The 15,854-nt window shown below is 36.0% G+C and overlaps 1 protein-coding gene across 2 annotated transcripts in view; it reads left to right on the top strand.

The window, feature by feature from the left end:
* The window catches only part of CCDC138 (coiled-coil domain containing 138), a 141,860-nt gene that overhangs the window by 14,995 nt on the left and 111,011 nt on the right, over window positions 1-15,854 (top strand). For both annotated transcript variants that reach the window (XM_047069863.1, XM_047069862.1), the window contains 3 exons: window positions 1,138-1,322; window positions 6,881-7,039; window positions 13,712-13,831. In XM_047069863.1, the coding sequence (XP_046925819.1) occupies window positions 1,138-1,322; window positions 6,881-7,039; window positions 13,712-13,831 (464 nt within the window). The remainder of the gene's footprint in view (window positions 1-1,137; window positions 1,323-6,880; window positions 7,040-13,711; window positions 13,832-15,854) is intronic.

The raw sequence follows: 15,854 nt of genomic DNA, 5'->3' as shown, positions 1-15,854 counted from the left end.
GTTCTCAGGAAGGCTAATGCAAGTTAAAACCACAGCTTTCAGTATTAACAGAAAATAAACTCTGACAGTACAGTGTTGGCAAAGAAATGAAGCAAGAGGAACTTGCTCATCCGCTGCTGTTGGGAGAGTAAATTAGTATAACCACTTTGGGAAGCATTTTGGCATCACTAGCACAATTGAACATGTACATGTACCCTGTGATCCAGCATTGTTGCTGTTAGTCATATACCCTAGGTAAACTCTTGAATGCGTGTAGCAGGAGCCATGTGCATAGAGCATCTATGTAGACAAACAGCTCACGTATCGACCTATAGTAGAATGTTGGCATATAAAAATATAAAACAAGAAGTAGTGAAGATTTTGACCTGATTCTGTCATTAACATAAGAACATATTTAAAGGAGGTTATAGAAATTACATAATTGCATCATTAAATGATTACAGATATTATATAAAGTTTAAAACAGGCAAAACAATAGGCAAAACAAAGTCTTAAATTTTTTTTTTACCCAAGTAGTAAAAATTTAAAAAGTAAAGCAATGGTTAATGCTATATTTGGCTTAGTAGTTAATTTGGTTTAAGGGAGAGAAGGGAATGTGATCGGGGGCTTCTGAGGTAATTTTCCATTTCTTGGCCTAGGCAGTTTAATACATGAATGTTTTCATGCACTTTGAAATCAATTTTGAAATAATTTCAGACTTACAAAAAAGTTGCAAAAAGAGCAAAGAGCATCTGTAAGACCTTTACACAGATCTTCTAAATGTTAACATTTTATCACATTTATTGTATAATTCTTTCTCTCTGCAAGTCTGTACTTGGAGACTTCTTTTTTTGTTTTGTTTTGTTGTTTTTGAGAGAGAGCATGAGTGGGGAGGAGGGACAAGGGAGAGAGCGACAGAATCCCAAGCAGGGTCCATGCTTAGCATGGAGGCTGACACACGGCTCGATCTCGCGACTGTGAGATCACAACCTGGGCCAAAATCAAGAGTCAGGTGCTCAGCCGACTGAGTCACCCAGGCAGCCCAATACTTGGAGACTTTTTAACAATACTGTAATTCACATTTAAAGTAACTTTCTGAAGATTACTCTGAAATACTTAAAACTGTAAATTAATAAGCTTGATAATTTTTTTTACCAGTTGCCCAGCCAACTAATTTGGCCGCAAATTCAAGAAATTGGACTGAATGTTGTAGTGATGCAAGTGACTGTCCTCTGAGACGTGTTAGCTATCCGACATCTAAAGTACCAAACAAGCAGAGAATACTTCCATATCAGATTAATCAGATATATGATGAATTATTTCAAATACATCAGAAACTGCAGGTAAGAACTCAAAACTGAATTTAGAATTCAGATGTATTTATGTTCTAAATACCAAACATTTATAAAATTTGAATAGAGTATGTCATTTAAATTATTTTAGGTAAGTCTGTTGAGATACGGTGAGAAGGGACAAATTTATTACAATTATTGAAGGGAAATTTTATAGCTGAGGGAAAAATTTAAATGGTGTTTTTATGAATAGGTATATTTCTTGGATTTCAGACTGTCTGGTGTTTTATGTTTATTTCTTTATTTCCATCCCATCCTTGCTTCTGAAATAAAACAATATCTGCTGGTAAAATGTGCTTTTTCTTTTTTTTTTTTTTTTAGTTTGTTTGTTTGTTTGTTTGTTTATTTAGAGAACCAGCAGGGGAGGGGCAGAGAGAGAGAGCATCCGAAGCAGGTTCTGTGCTGATAGCAGAGAGCCCGGTGTGGGGCTTGAACTCACAAACTGTGAGATCATGACCTAAGCTGAAGTCGGATGCTTAACTGACTGAGCCACCCAGCTGCCCTTAAAATGTGCTTTTTGAAGTAGTGTTCCTGATGCATTGTTTTAAATACTTATACATAAGAAGTTCTCTTGTCACTTCTCACCAGAATTCAGTTCAGAACATTGATATTTTGTCTTCTTTGGGATTTTTTTATTTCTAAAAGATGTAATTCATGTATTTATCAAGTGTCCACTAGGTGGGAGTACAGAAGGAAGCAAAAGTATGTATAATACACAGTTCCTGACTGAAACTGTTCTAGCTGGAATTGTACATATGTTTGCATACAATGAAATGGTTACACATTTTTTTAAAAACTAGTATTAAAAAAAGAACAACCCAGTATTTCATTTTGTCTAAATAATTCAGATTATAATTACTATAGCGTTTCAGAAAAATTATTTTTGCCTAAAATCACTGGAGAAAAGCTCAAGGAGGGTCTAAAGTTGACTGAGAAAAAATTTAGAGAGGAGGTGGGAAGGCCATTCCAGGTGGCAAGGAGTTGGAGGGGAGAAGTTTGGGGAAAGGAGTGATTTGTCAGACTGAGTTTATCAGCCTGTCTGAAGAAAGAACAGCCAGGCTAGCTGTTACAGGCTTTTTTTAAAATGTGCTTTGTTTTTTTAAAGAGAACTATTTATTTATTTATTTATTTATTTATTTATTTATTTATTAATGTCTTTGTTTATTTTTAATGTTTGTTTACATCTGAGAGAGAGGGAGAGACAGAGCGCAAGCGGCTGAGGGGCAGACAGAGAGGGAGACAGAATCTGAAGCAGGCTCCAGGCTCTGAGCTGTCAGCACAGAGCCGGATGTGGGGCTTGAACCCATGAGCCATGAAATCATGACCTGAGCTGAAGTCAGACACTTAACTGACTAAGCCACCCAGGCACCCCTGTTTTTGTTTTATTTTTGAGAGAGGGAGCACGTGCACATTGCGGGGAGGAGCAGAGAGAGAGAGGGAGGCAGAATTGGAAGCAGGCTCCAGGCTCAGCTATCAGCACACAGCCCAGTGTGGGGCTTGAACTCAAGAATGGTGAAGTCATGCCCTGAGCTGAAGTCCAACTGAGCCACCCACGTGTCCCAGCTGCTACAGGTTTTTAAGCAAATGAGTGGCAGAGTAACAAATAGCGCATTGGAAAGATTCTTTTACTAATAATTTATAAGATAAAAAAGAATTAACAGGCAAAAAAGAATAAGCAAGTTTGTAAAGACACATCATTTACTGTAAACACAATATAGATACAAATATTTAATTAAAAATGAAGTGCAGTGGGGGCGCCTGGGTGGCGCAGTCGGTTAAGCGTCCGACTTCAGCCAGGTCACGATCTCGCGGTCCGGGAGTTCGAGCCCCGCGTCAGGCTCTGGGCTGATGGCTCGGAGCCTGGAGCCTGTTTCCGATTCTGTGTCTCCCTCTCTCTCTGCCCCTCCCCCGTTCATGCTCTGTCTCTCTCTGTCCCAAAAATAAATAAACGTTGAAAAAAAAAAAAATTAAAAAAAAGAAAAAATGAAGTGCAGTGGATTAATCTAGTTTAATTTATAGTTGAATCTAACTTAAACATTTTTTTTGGTCATCTGTTATGTTATTAAGTGTACATATTTTGTCTTACTCTTTGATTTTATTCAACATACATTTGAACACTTGTTAATATGTATTTGCATGCTTGGTGTTGAGTGTATGGAAGTAAATAAAATATATATGGTTCTTGCCACACATAGCTTATTAAAATCAATTGTGAGCACTCATATAGTTATACTTTTGTAAATTTAAGTAAATAATATAGGTACAGTATGAAACCTGATTGGGATAGATTGAAAGGTCAGGTAAGGTTTTCTGAGAAAGTAACATTTAAATTAAACTGTGGAGGAAGAGTAAGGGATAAGCCCTACTAGACTGTGATGGTCTAGTATGAGAAGCCCTAGAAGCCTGATGATATGTTCATTCAAGGAAATTTTATTAAGTAACAGGATTTTTAGAGTAGGGGAATTGCTTAATGTAATGTATGCTTATTAAATCAATGGGTTGTAGGGGCATCGGTGTGGAAGTTGGGAGACTGGGAAGGATATCCTACTGTAATCATGCAGGTGAGAGGTAATGGTAACTTGGACTGGATGGTGGCAGAGAAATGGAATTGAATAGATTAGAGATTGCTTTTGTAGGTAAAATTGGCTAGACTTGGTGTAATGAGTTGAATGTGGTATAGGAGAGAATAGGTGTCTGGGATGATTCCCATATTTCTGGTTTGTACAACTTGGAAGAATAGATATAGAGAGAAAGATCAAGATTTTAGTTTGGAGGATTAAGTTTGAGAATTTAATGGAGACGTAATAGTTAAAAGCTTGGCATTTAGAACAAAGGTCTTGGATGTGTAACTAAATTGGGAGTCATTCACATAGGTATTTAAAGCTGTCACCTGTAGCTGAGATCTAGAGAGAGGGCAGAATGTGAAGACATGTGACTAGTCTGATGGTGTCCTGGGTTAGGATGATGGGTAGAAAGAAGTGAATGGAGTCTAAACATTTTTAAGGGATGGGATCAGTAGGTCTTGGAGATTGTTTTGATATGGAAGGTGTACAGTAGGGTTTTATTCTTTTTATTCTTTTTAATGTTTATTTATTTTGAGAGAGAGAAGGAAAGAGAATCCCAAGCATGGGATTGCTGACAATCCATGCTGATAGCTTGGAGCTGGATGCAAGACCCAGTCTCACTAACTGTGAGATCATGACCTGAGTGGAAATCAAGAGTTGGATGATTAACCAACTGAGCCACCCAGGCACCCCATTCAGTAGGGTTTTAGTCAAGAATGAAATGTAGGTTTATTCTTTTGGCTGTTGGATAAATGATGCTGCTTTTTGTTAAGGGTAGAGAACAAAACTGGAGGAGGAGAGAATTCTGTTTTTTTGAAATTTATTTTTTCCTTTTGAATGTTTTTTTGAAATGTATAACTTCAATTTTTGTGCAGGAAATAATTCCTTTATTATTATTAGTATCTTTTCATTTGCAACATTTGACTAGGTAACACTGTATTTTAGTTTTTAAAAGTTTATAAAATACTTAGGACTTACAGAAAAACATAGGGAATATTATAATATCAACTGTATACCCATTAATATTGCATAATGCTAATGTTTTATTAATAATTCTATATATTATTTTTAAAAGAAGTAGAGTATTTCACTTAGAGTTGAAACAGCCTTCTTCCCTCCCATTTCTTCTCCCTTTTCCCAGAATTAAGCACCCCCTTGAAATTGGTGTGGATCCGTTGTGTCCTGTTTTAGCACTTTTATGTATTCACATGTAGTAATTGCTTTGAATGTTTTAAAACATTACATAAGTAATGATATATTGTGGATTTCTTTTTGTAGTTTCTTTGCTTCATTCATTGTTATATTTTTGAGATTTATGTGTTTGGAAAATGTAGATCTAGTTCATTCATTTTATTTTTTTATTTTTTATTTTTTAAGATACTCATTAAAAAAATTTCTTTAATGTTTATTTTTGAGAGAGAGAGAGAGAGACAGAAACAGAAGCAGGGGAGGGCAGAGAGAGGGGCAGATACAGAATCGGACGTGGGCTCCAAGCTCCGAGCTGTTAGCACAGAACCTGATGTGAGTCTCCAACTCATGAGCCATGAGATCATGACCTGCGCTGAAGTTGGATGCCTAACCTACTGAGCCACCCAGGCGCCCCTATTTAACTGCCATGTAGGATTTCGGCCTCTAAATAAACCACCATTATTTATTTCTGTATAAATACATAAGATGGAGTTTATACTTTACAAACAGTTCTGTTTAAGTATCCTTAACTTATAAGAAGAAAATGTGCAGGGTGCTACTAAATTGTTCTCCAAAGTGGCTGTGCCTACTTATTTACGTTCCCATCATCAACATCCCAGAGTTGTCTTTCCCCCATAATCTGATAGCTGTCTCACTGATGTAGTTTGCATTTTTTGTCTGTGAATGTTAAATCCATTAAGATGATTCTGAGTTCTGACACTAATGAGACCATATTTTTAAGCGAACCAGAATAGTAATTTGCAGATGCATATCCACCACTTTGAGTAAAAGTACCAATTTCTTTTATATTAAATCTGAATGTTAAAAGTATATGAGATGACAACTCTGTTTTCAGGAGTTAAGTTTCAATTTTGTAGAATTCTGGGATTCTTTGTTAATCAAACAATATAAGCATCATAGTAGGACATTCTGGCTTTCATCATGCTGAGATAAAAGAATTCCAGCAAGTTTTTGTTAACAGTTGACCAATGGTGGTGCATCTGTTAATGATTGCATTGGAATCCATCTCCTCCAAGGCTAAGTATATCTCCCTCAGGAACTGCTGGAACTGAGGCAGGTGAAGGCAGGTGGAGGCCTGGTCCCAGAAAGCTTCTACATCTTCTGCTGTCTTCTGTATTCCCTGTGAAGTTAGAGATGAGGCTGTCTGAACAGAATGGTGTAGGAGGGAGGTGAGGTTTCAAAGTAAAGAGTGGAGAAGGCTTGAAATAAACACTGTGGAGAGTGAGAGAGAGAGTGAATCATGAAAATATAAAATGATTTCTGGAATCCGATATAGGTTCCATGAATTTACAACAGTATAACTTTTCCTGATGTGTGAGTTTTCTCCATTGGTATGGAGTAGTGTGGCACTGAGGCTGGGAAGGTGCTTAGTACTGTAATGTAGGGCTGGGGCCTTTCAGTCCAAGTGAAGGACAAGAAGGGAAGGGGGCGGAGAGTATAGGAAAAGAGCAGATGGTGAAGTTGAAGTACGACATGGAATTGAAGCTGAAAAGGGGGTTATTCTGCATAGTACTGATGCATTTTGTACCTCAAATTCTCTAGAGTCCTCATAGTAGAATCTCACTATGTTGTCACATCATTTTGCAACAAGATAGAATTTCTGTGCAAGCTTACTTGCTGTGCTAGTCTGGCTGTTACTGTAATCCACACTTTACTTGTACCCATGTAGTCCTAAACACCATTTGATTAAGCTACAACCTCAGTAAATAAAAACATAATTTGTAGAGTTTGTGAATATATTTTCTAAAAACACTTGAATCTGACATTTTAATACAGTGTGAAACTGCAGCCCAACAGGAGTTTGCTGAAGAACTTCAAAAGCGGGAACGTTTTTTAGTTGAAAGAGAACAACTGCTTTTCAGACATGAAACTGCTTTGAGTAAAATTAAAGGTGTCGAAGAAGAGGTTCTTACAAGATTTCAGATTATAAAGGAGGTAACTATGTAGCATTTGATTTCACAGTAATATAATTTGTGTTTTTCTTCTTAATTTAGATTCACTAGATCTTAGCATTTTGTCACATTCTTCTCCAACCTCCCTTCCCCCCACGTATTTTTTCCTGGGCCATTTGAAACTCATTTGCAAAAATCATGACTCAACACCCCTAAATACTTCCTTAGTATTATCACTACTTAATCTTAGGACTATGTGTCTCCTAAGTAAGCATAAGGACATTTGCTGCATGGTTAACATATTAGGAAATTAATGGTACTTGAATAATTTAATGTAATACACAGTCCACATTCACTTTCCCAGTTGGGCCTTGAAATCTTTTGTTTTTATTTTCTGATCAAAGAACTAGACAGAATTCTTGCATTACATTTGATTTTTATGTCTTTTTGGTTTCTTTGAATGTAGAGCAGTCAACCAGTTTTCTTTTTGTAAGACCTTTCTTTGAAGATTCCAGGCCAGCAGTTTTATGTCATGTCCTGGATGGATTTGCTAAGGATTTTATTCAGGTTAAATATTTTTCTCAAGAATATTATCTAGGTGATATAGTATACTTTGTTTCATATCAATAGATACATTACTATCTGTGTAACTTACAGAGAATGAATTTCATTCTGTTTTGAAAAATGCATATAGTCTTGTAATCACCACCATAATTCTGATAAAGAATAATTCTAGCACCCCAAAGGTTTCCTTACACTCCTTTGTAGTTATCCCTCCCTGCTCCCTGCACCCCACCCTGGCAACCCCTGACCTATTTTCTGTCCCTGTACTTCTGCCTTTCCCAGAATGTCATATAAATAGAATTGTGATTTTTCTTTATCTGTGGTTTTCAGCAGCAATTCAATTAGGAGGTATCTCCACATGTTTTTCTTTGAGTTTACCCTGTTTGGGGTTCCCTGAACATCTTGACTTTGTAGATGAATGTCTTTTACCAAATTTGGGAAGTTTTCAACCAGTATTTCTTCAAATATTTTTTATGTTCCAACTGCTTTCTCCTCCTTCTGTGTCTCCAGTGACTCATATGTTAGGTCTTTTGCTGTTACAAACTGCTGAGGCTTTGCTCCTTTTTCCTCATCTGTTTCTTCTGTGTTCTTCAGATTTGATAATATCTGTTGTCTGTCGTTATGTTCATTGTTTATCCTTGCATATCCATGTTGCTACTGAGATCATCTAGTGAATTTTTTGTTTCTGATATTTTATGTTCTAAAATTGCTAATTAGGTTCTTTTTAAAATTATGTTTAATTTTTCTCATGAGCATTTTTATCTTTCCATTTGCATTCATTTGTATTTACCTCATAGGACACACCTAAAAATTCAACATCTGGGTCATGTAAGGATTGGTATTTTTCTTGTGACATAGTCACATTTTTCTTGTTCTTTGCATGTTCAGTGACTTTTGGGTTATATTTGGGACATTGTGGATATTATACAGATTCTGGATCTGGTTATAATCCTCTGGAGAATGTTTCTTTTTTTAAGCAGTCAACCCAATTGAGTTGTTTGTTTATAAATTGAAGTATAGCTTATGGACCTTATGTTAGTTTCAGATGTACAACATAGTGATTCAACTTTTATATATATTATGAAATGCTCACCACGATAAACTAGTTACCATCTGTCACTATATAATGAATGCTATTACAATATTATTAACTATATTCTCTATGGTGTACTTTACATCCCTGATTTATTTAATTTTATAACTGGAAGTTTGTGCCTTTTGACCACCTTCACCCGTTTTTCCTACTGCCTACCTCCTCCCCTCCCATCTGGCAGTCACCACCAATTCTTTCTTTTAGGAGTCTGTTTCTGTTTTATTTTGTTTGTTCATTTGTTTTGTTTTTAGATTTTATGTATAAGTGAAATCGTGTGATGTTTGTCTTTCTCTGACTTCTTTCACTTAGCATAATACCCTCTAGGTTCCTTCATGTTGTCACAAATGGTAGAATTTCATTCTTTTTTACGTCTGAGTACTATTCCATTTTGGATTTATACCACATCTTTATCCATTCATCTATCAGTGGACACTGAGGTTTCTTCCATATCTTAGATATTGTAAATAATGCTGCAGTGAACATAGGTATGCATATATCTTTTGACATTAATGTTTTCATTTTCTTTCGGTAAATAACCAACAGTGGGATTGCTGGATCATATGGTATTTTTATTTCTAATTTTTTGAGGAACTTCCATAGTGCTTTCCAGAGTATCTGTATCAACTTACATTTTCACCACCAGTGCACAAAGTTACCCTTTCCTCATGTCCTTACCAATACTTGTTATCTCTTGTGTTTTTGATACAAGCCATTCTGACTGGTATAAGGTGATATCTCATTGTGGTTTTGATTTGCATTTCCCTGACAATTTTAGTGGATTGAGCATTTTTTTCATGTACCTGTTGGCCATCAGTATGTCTTCTTTGGAAAAGTATCTGTTCAGGTCCACTTCCCATTTTTTAATTGGATTGTTTATTTTGGTGTTGAGTTGTATGAGTTCTTTATATATTTTGAGTATTAACCAGTAGCCACATTTATCGGATATATAACTTGCAAATATCTTCTCTTGTTCAGTAGGTTGCTTTTTTGTTTTATTGTTTCCTTCACTGTTCAAAAGCTTTTTAGTTTGATGTAGACCCAGTTGTGGTTCCCCCCCCCCAATTGTTTATTTTTGTTTTTGTTGCCCTTGTCTGAAGAGACAGACCAAAAAACCATTGCTAAGACTGATGTCCAGAAGTTTAGTACCCTTGTTTTCTTTTAGGAGTTTTATGGTTTCAGGTCTTACATTTAGATCTTTAATTCATTCCTAATTTATTTTTATATATGGTATGAGAGAGTGTTTTCCTAAATTAAGAAAGTTTCATTCTTTTGTATGTAGCTTTTTAGTTTTCTCAGCACTATTTATTGAAGAGACTCTTTCCCTATTGTATCTTCTTTCCTCCTTTGTTGTAGATTACTTTACCATATAAGTGTGAATTTATTTTGGGGCTCTCTGTTCTGTTCCCTTGATCTCCATGTCAGTTTTTGTGCTAACACTATACTGTTTTGATAACTATAGCTTTGCAGTATTGTTGGAAAACTGCGAGGATGATACCTCCAAGTTTGTTCTTCTTAAAGTTGCTCTGGCTGTTTTGGGTCTTTTGTGGTATTATTTGTTCTAGTTCTGTGAAAAAGGCTGTTGGTATTTTGGTAAGGATTGCATTCAATCTGTAGATTACGTTAGGTAGTATGGGCATTTTAACAGTATTAGTTGTTTTAATCCATGAGCATGGTATATCTTATTTATTTGTGACATCTTCTATTTCTTTTATTAATGTCATATAGTTTTCAGAGTAAAGGTCTTTCACCTCCTTGGTTAAATTAATTCCTAGGTATTCTTATTGTTTTTAGTGCAATTGTTAGTATGATTGTTTTCTTAATTTCTCTATCTGCTATTATGGTATTAGTATAAAAACACAACTGATTTCTGTATATTAATTTTGTATCCTGCAACTTTACTGAATTCATATATTCTAATAGTTTCTGGTGAATTCTTTATGGTTTACTATATAGAATATAATGTCATCTGCAGATAGGACAGTTTTACATCTTCCTTACCAACTTGGATGTCTTTTATTTCTTTTTCCTGTCTGATTGCTGTGGCTAGGACTTCCAATGCTGTGTTGAATAAAAGTGGTAAAAGTAGGCATTCTAGTCTTATTCCTAATCTTAGAGTAAAAGCTTTTCGCTTTCACCTTTGAGTATGATGCTAGCTATAGCTTTCCAATGTATGGCCTTTATTACGTTGAGGTATGTTCCCTCTGTACTCACTTTGTTAACAGTTTTTATCATGAATGGATGTTGCCTTTTGATGAATGTTTTTTCTGCATCTGTTGAGATGACCATATGGTTTTTATCCTTCATTATTTTAATGTGTCATATCACATAGGTGTGTGAATATTGAGCCATTCTTGCATCCCTGGAATAAATCAGGGTAATCCTGGCCTCAGAGTGAATTTGGAAGCATTCCTTCCTCTTAAATTTTTTTGGGAATAGTTGAGAGAAGAATAGGTATTAACTCTTTGAATGTTTGGTAGAATTCACCTCTGAAGCTAGCTGTTGACAGTTTTTGATTACTGATTCAATTTCATTACTAGTAATTGGTCTGTTCAGATTTTCTGTTTCCTGATTCAGTTTTGGAAGATTGTGTACTTTTTTTTTAAAATTCTTTTATTATTATTATTTTTTTTTTATATTTGAGATAGAGAGAGGCAGACAGATAGTGTGTGAGCAGGGCAGGACAGAGAGACACAGAAACAGAATCCGAAACCGGCTCCAGGCTCCGAGCTGTCAGCACAGAGCCAGATTCAGGGCTCAGACTCATGACCTGTGAGATCAGGACCTGAGCCAAAGTTGGATGCCCAACCCACTGAGCCACCCAGGAGCCCTGTCTCTCACCCTTCTTGATGTGTCTGTTTCTTTATGTTTTTACCTGTGAAAGAGCTGTCCTGCTAGTCTTCAGGTCATTCTCAGAGGGAGTTGCTGTCCATGTAGTTGCAACCTTGGTGTGTTCATGAGAGGAGGTGAGCTCAGGATCTTCATACTCCATTTTCCCTATTCCATCCTCATTAGATTTAGGCCAGGGTTCTTTCTCACCTTCTGTGGGAAGTGACCCAATCTCAGTTCAGTTTTCAAAGCTTTGGAGTTGTACCTGTGCCACTTAGGTTTACTCTAATACTCAGGCAATGGTTTAAATCAGTTCAGTTCTCAAGACCCTCAGTATGGTGCCTGTGTCTTTCCCATGCTTGCAGAATTGGGGGTTAGTTTGAGATGTGGGTGGTATTTTTAAACCGAACTCTGATCTCTCCACCTTTGCTTTGCCACTTTTGTCTGTGCTATGCTTAGAGTTAAGCCAGATTTCTACAGGTGTTTGTACACCTGAATGAAAAGATTCTTTTTCTGAGTCTCTTCTCTGAGATACTGCACACATTCCGTGGCTCACAGTGGCCCTTTTCCTGGCTTCCCTGACTGTAAAGGCAGAGTTTCTCTCAGTTTAGCCCCCTACACTGCTCTGCTGCACTTCAGAGTGCTGGGGGCCTGCCCTGGGGCAAGACTGCTACAATTCCCTATTTCTGTTTACGTTTTACAGTCTTTAGGGTTACTTTTTGTGTTTTGTCTAAGGTTTTCAGTTGTAATCAGTAACAGAACTAGAATGTAGTGGGCTTATCTTGCCATTCCGGAAATGGAACTCATATCCTATTTTTTAACATCTTTCCGATTTGGAAAAATTTGGACAATGAGAATGTTAACCTAATGTTTGAAATACCTGTATTTGTGGTTAGATACTAAGTTATTTAAAGAATCATTTAATGTAATAATAAAATTGCATAAAGCTAATGTTTTCACGTGGTTGGATTTTTAAACAGGGCAAAAGAAGAAATGCTTGGATTCTCAAGAGGTTTCCATACTAGACTTCTTGATTTTTTTTCTCTTTAGATTTGTCTGCTATTCTTAAGTGTAAAGATAACAGCCTTTTTTTTAATAGTTCCTATATGATTACTTGGAAGAAAGAAATTAATTCAATTTTTTTATTTCCTATAGAAATTTGCTTGTTTTAATACATTATGAATAAATTGAGAATAAAAGGTGACATGTATTTGTACTTTAAATCAAAAAGTGCTATCTCGTTTAAATGTGATTAGAAGGTTAATTGATTTCAATTATTTATAAAACTGATTAAGGAAAGTCAAATAGTTTAAGACTCAGATATATTAATATGTTTTTAAATTTGAGATGTAAACAATTAGCTACTTTATGAGAATAAGAAATTAGTTCTATATCTATGGATATTTATTCCTCAGGGTAACTTAAATCTTAAATTTTAACTTATAAACCTATGAATTGCTAACCAGACTCTTGAAGAAGATCAGAAACCCAGGGAGCCTGGGTGGCTCAGTTGGTTTAAGTGCCTGACTCTGGTTTCAGCTCAGGTCATGATCTCACTATTTGTGAGATTGAGCCCTGCCTCAGGCTCTGCACTGAGGCAGAGAACCTGCTGGGATTCTTTCTCTCCCTTTCACTGCCCCTCCTTCTCTCACACCCACTCACTCACATTCTCAAACATTAAAAAAAAAAAGATCAGAAACCCTTCATTGTTTTATCATTTCATGGTGTGAAAGAAGTTATTTTACTGAGTTTCAGTGGACTCTTTTGAGCAGAAGCACAAAATAGTTTTTTTAGTAAGTACTTAACAAATGCTTTCAATGCTTAGTTATTACTTTGTTTGATGACATCGTTTTTATAATTAATTGTGGTATTAGTCATATATGCTTAAATACATTGATTAAAGTCCTGATTCAAGGAGTTCTATTTTTTTTTTTAATGTTTACATTGAGAGAGAGGGGGAGCACTCACGTGCACGAGGCACAGAGGGGCAGAGAGAGAAGGAGAGAGAGAATCCCAAGCAGGCTCTGGTCCATCAACGGTGAGCCTGACACAGGGCTTGATCCCATGACTGTTGAGATCATTACCTGAGCTGAAATCAAGAATTGGATGCTTAACTGACTGAGCCAACCATGTGCCCAGAGGAGTTCTAATTTTTAATTACTTTGTGTTCAGTAGCATTTGTGACATGGAATCCACACCTAATTTTTAAATCAGATTTTTTTCCCCTTCTAGCAGCACAGTGCAGAAGTTGAGCACTTAACTGAAGTTCTTAAGGAAAGAAATAAAGAAAGTAAGAGGCTAAGGTCCTCTTTTGATGCATTAAAAGAATTGAATGATAACTTAAAAAAGCAGGTAAGATCTATTTTAGTATATACTAGATTTCAAAGTATTCTTAAAACTTCTATCATCTATACTTAAATTATTTATCAAAGTCTTAGAATATATTCTATCTAGAGAAATTTTTTTATTAACTTTATTTGCTAACTTTATTTTGTATAATACTTCCAAATATAAATATGGTATTCTTAAGCTTTTGGTTTTTCATCATCTATTTTAGCAACTAGTTGAGATGCTTTTGCAATTTGAAATTTTTAAAATTAAAAACAAGCAAAAAAACCTGCTTGATAACCTGGGGATTTTTAGGCATTTAGCTAATCTAATACTACTTCTTTTAACTGCTGTTTTACACCACTGCTTATTTAACATTTGTTTATTTTCTGGGTATCTATTATGTGCTAGGCAGTGTACTAGAAGGAAGCCTACACATTGCTTGTAGTCCCATGAGTATAGAGTGCTATCATGTTGTACTGTGATTATGTGTGAGATGTAATCTTGGTTGCTACTTAATACTGAAGTTGCAAATATTTTTATGAGTTGTATCTTTTTTGTTTGTTTGTTTAACTTTCGCCAGTTTTTGACTGAAAGATGTGAAAGAATATGTTGAAGAGAGATGAGAGACTGATTGTGTGTGTATTTGTGGGAAGAGGAGAAGTAGATGAGCAGAAACTGGGCTAAACCCAGTCACTTCAAAAATTAAAGCTTTGGGCTGGAAAACTATATGGATTCTAAGCTCAGACTCTCAGAGATAATATGAATCCTGGAATTCCTTAGGTAGCTATATGTTCTCAGTTTCTCTTTTTGATGTCCTGTAGTCACGGCTTGTTACAGCTTTTCTCAGTGGCCTTGATAACTAGGGATACTGTTTCTCATTTGATCTAAGTTCTTTGGCTTCTCTGAATTCATTTATGGCCTCCCACAGTTGGAGTATGGCCTTCACTTACAGTTGTTTGGAAGCCTGCTTTATCCCTGGTGAGATTACTTTTTCCCATCACACTCAGTGTAGTGCTCTCTCCCTCTCTTTTTTAAATTGTAGTTGACACACAACATTATTAGTTTCAGGAGTACAAATTAATGATTTGACAACTTTGTATGTTACGCTGTTCTTACCACAAGTGTAGGTACTGTCTGTCACCAGACAACTCTAGCACATTTTTTTTGAGAAGGGTTTCTTTAACTACTAGCCAAGGAGCATTGTTGCCTATACCTACCTTTTAAGGTTATACAATTCTTAATAGTCTTGCATGTGTTTGTATGAGTATCTGGTGAGCGGAGTGGATATGTAATTATTAAGTGATCAACCTATTGATAATTGGATTTTTGATCTAGTATGTCCAAACTGAAAAAGCTTGGGAGAAACCCTTTGGTACCAACTGGCAGAATGCTTTTTAAAACAATTTTTTAAGTTCATTTATTTTGAGAGAGAGAGAGCACATGAGCGAGAGAACACAAGTGGGGTAGGGGTAGAGAGAGAGGAAGAGAGAGAATCCTAAGCAGGCTCCCCACTGTCAGCACAGAGCCTGATGTGGGGCTTGAAATCATGAACTGCGAGTTTATGACCTGCATCGAAATTGAGACTCAAGTGCTTAACTAACTGAACCAATCAGGTGTCCCCGGGGTGCTTTTTTATAGTTACTTTGTTTAGTGTGGATAAGGAATCGTTTTTTGTTTTCTGTTAAGGATGAAATAGTAAATACTTTGGACTCTGTGAGCCATACAGTCTGTCACAATGACTCAACTCTGACATAATGCAAAAGCAACTATAGTCAATAAGTGAGTGAGTATGGCTGTGTTCTAATAAGACTTTATAACAACAGTGTTCAGATTTGGCCCATGGGCTATAGTTTGCACTATGAGTGATATATACAGCTGACCCTTGAACAACACGGGTTTGCACTGTTATACTTATATGCAGATTTTTTTGATAAGTAGTACAGTACTGTAAATATATTTTCTTTAGGATTTTCTTAATAACATTTTGTTTTCTCTAGCTTATTTATTGTAAGAACATAGTATATAGGAGTAAAACATACGAATT

This window comes from Lynx rufus, unplaced genomic scaffold (assembly GCF_022079265.1).
Source record: "Lynx rufus isolate CCGP_SWC_20201006 ecotype Redwood Valley unplaced genomic scaffold, mLynRuf1.p SCAF_8, whole genome shotgun sequence".
Taxonomy (NCBI): Eukaryota; Metazoa; Chordata; class Mammalia; order Carnivora; family Felidae; genus Lynx; species Lynx rufus.
The sequence above is the reverse complement of the archived record's forward strand: the minus strand, read 5'-3'. Positions and strand labels throughout refer to the sequence as shown.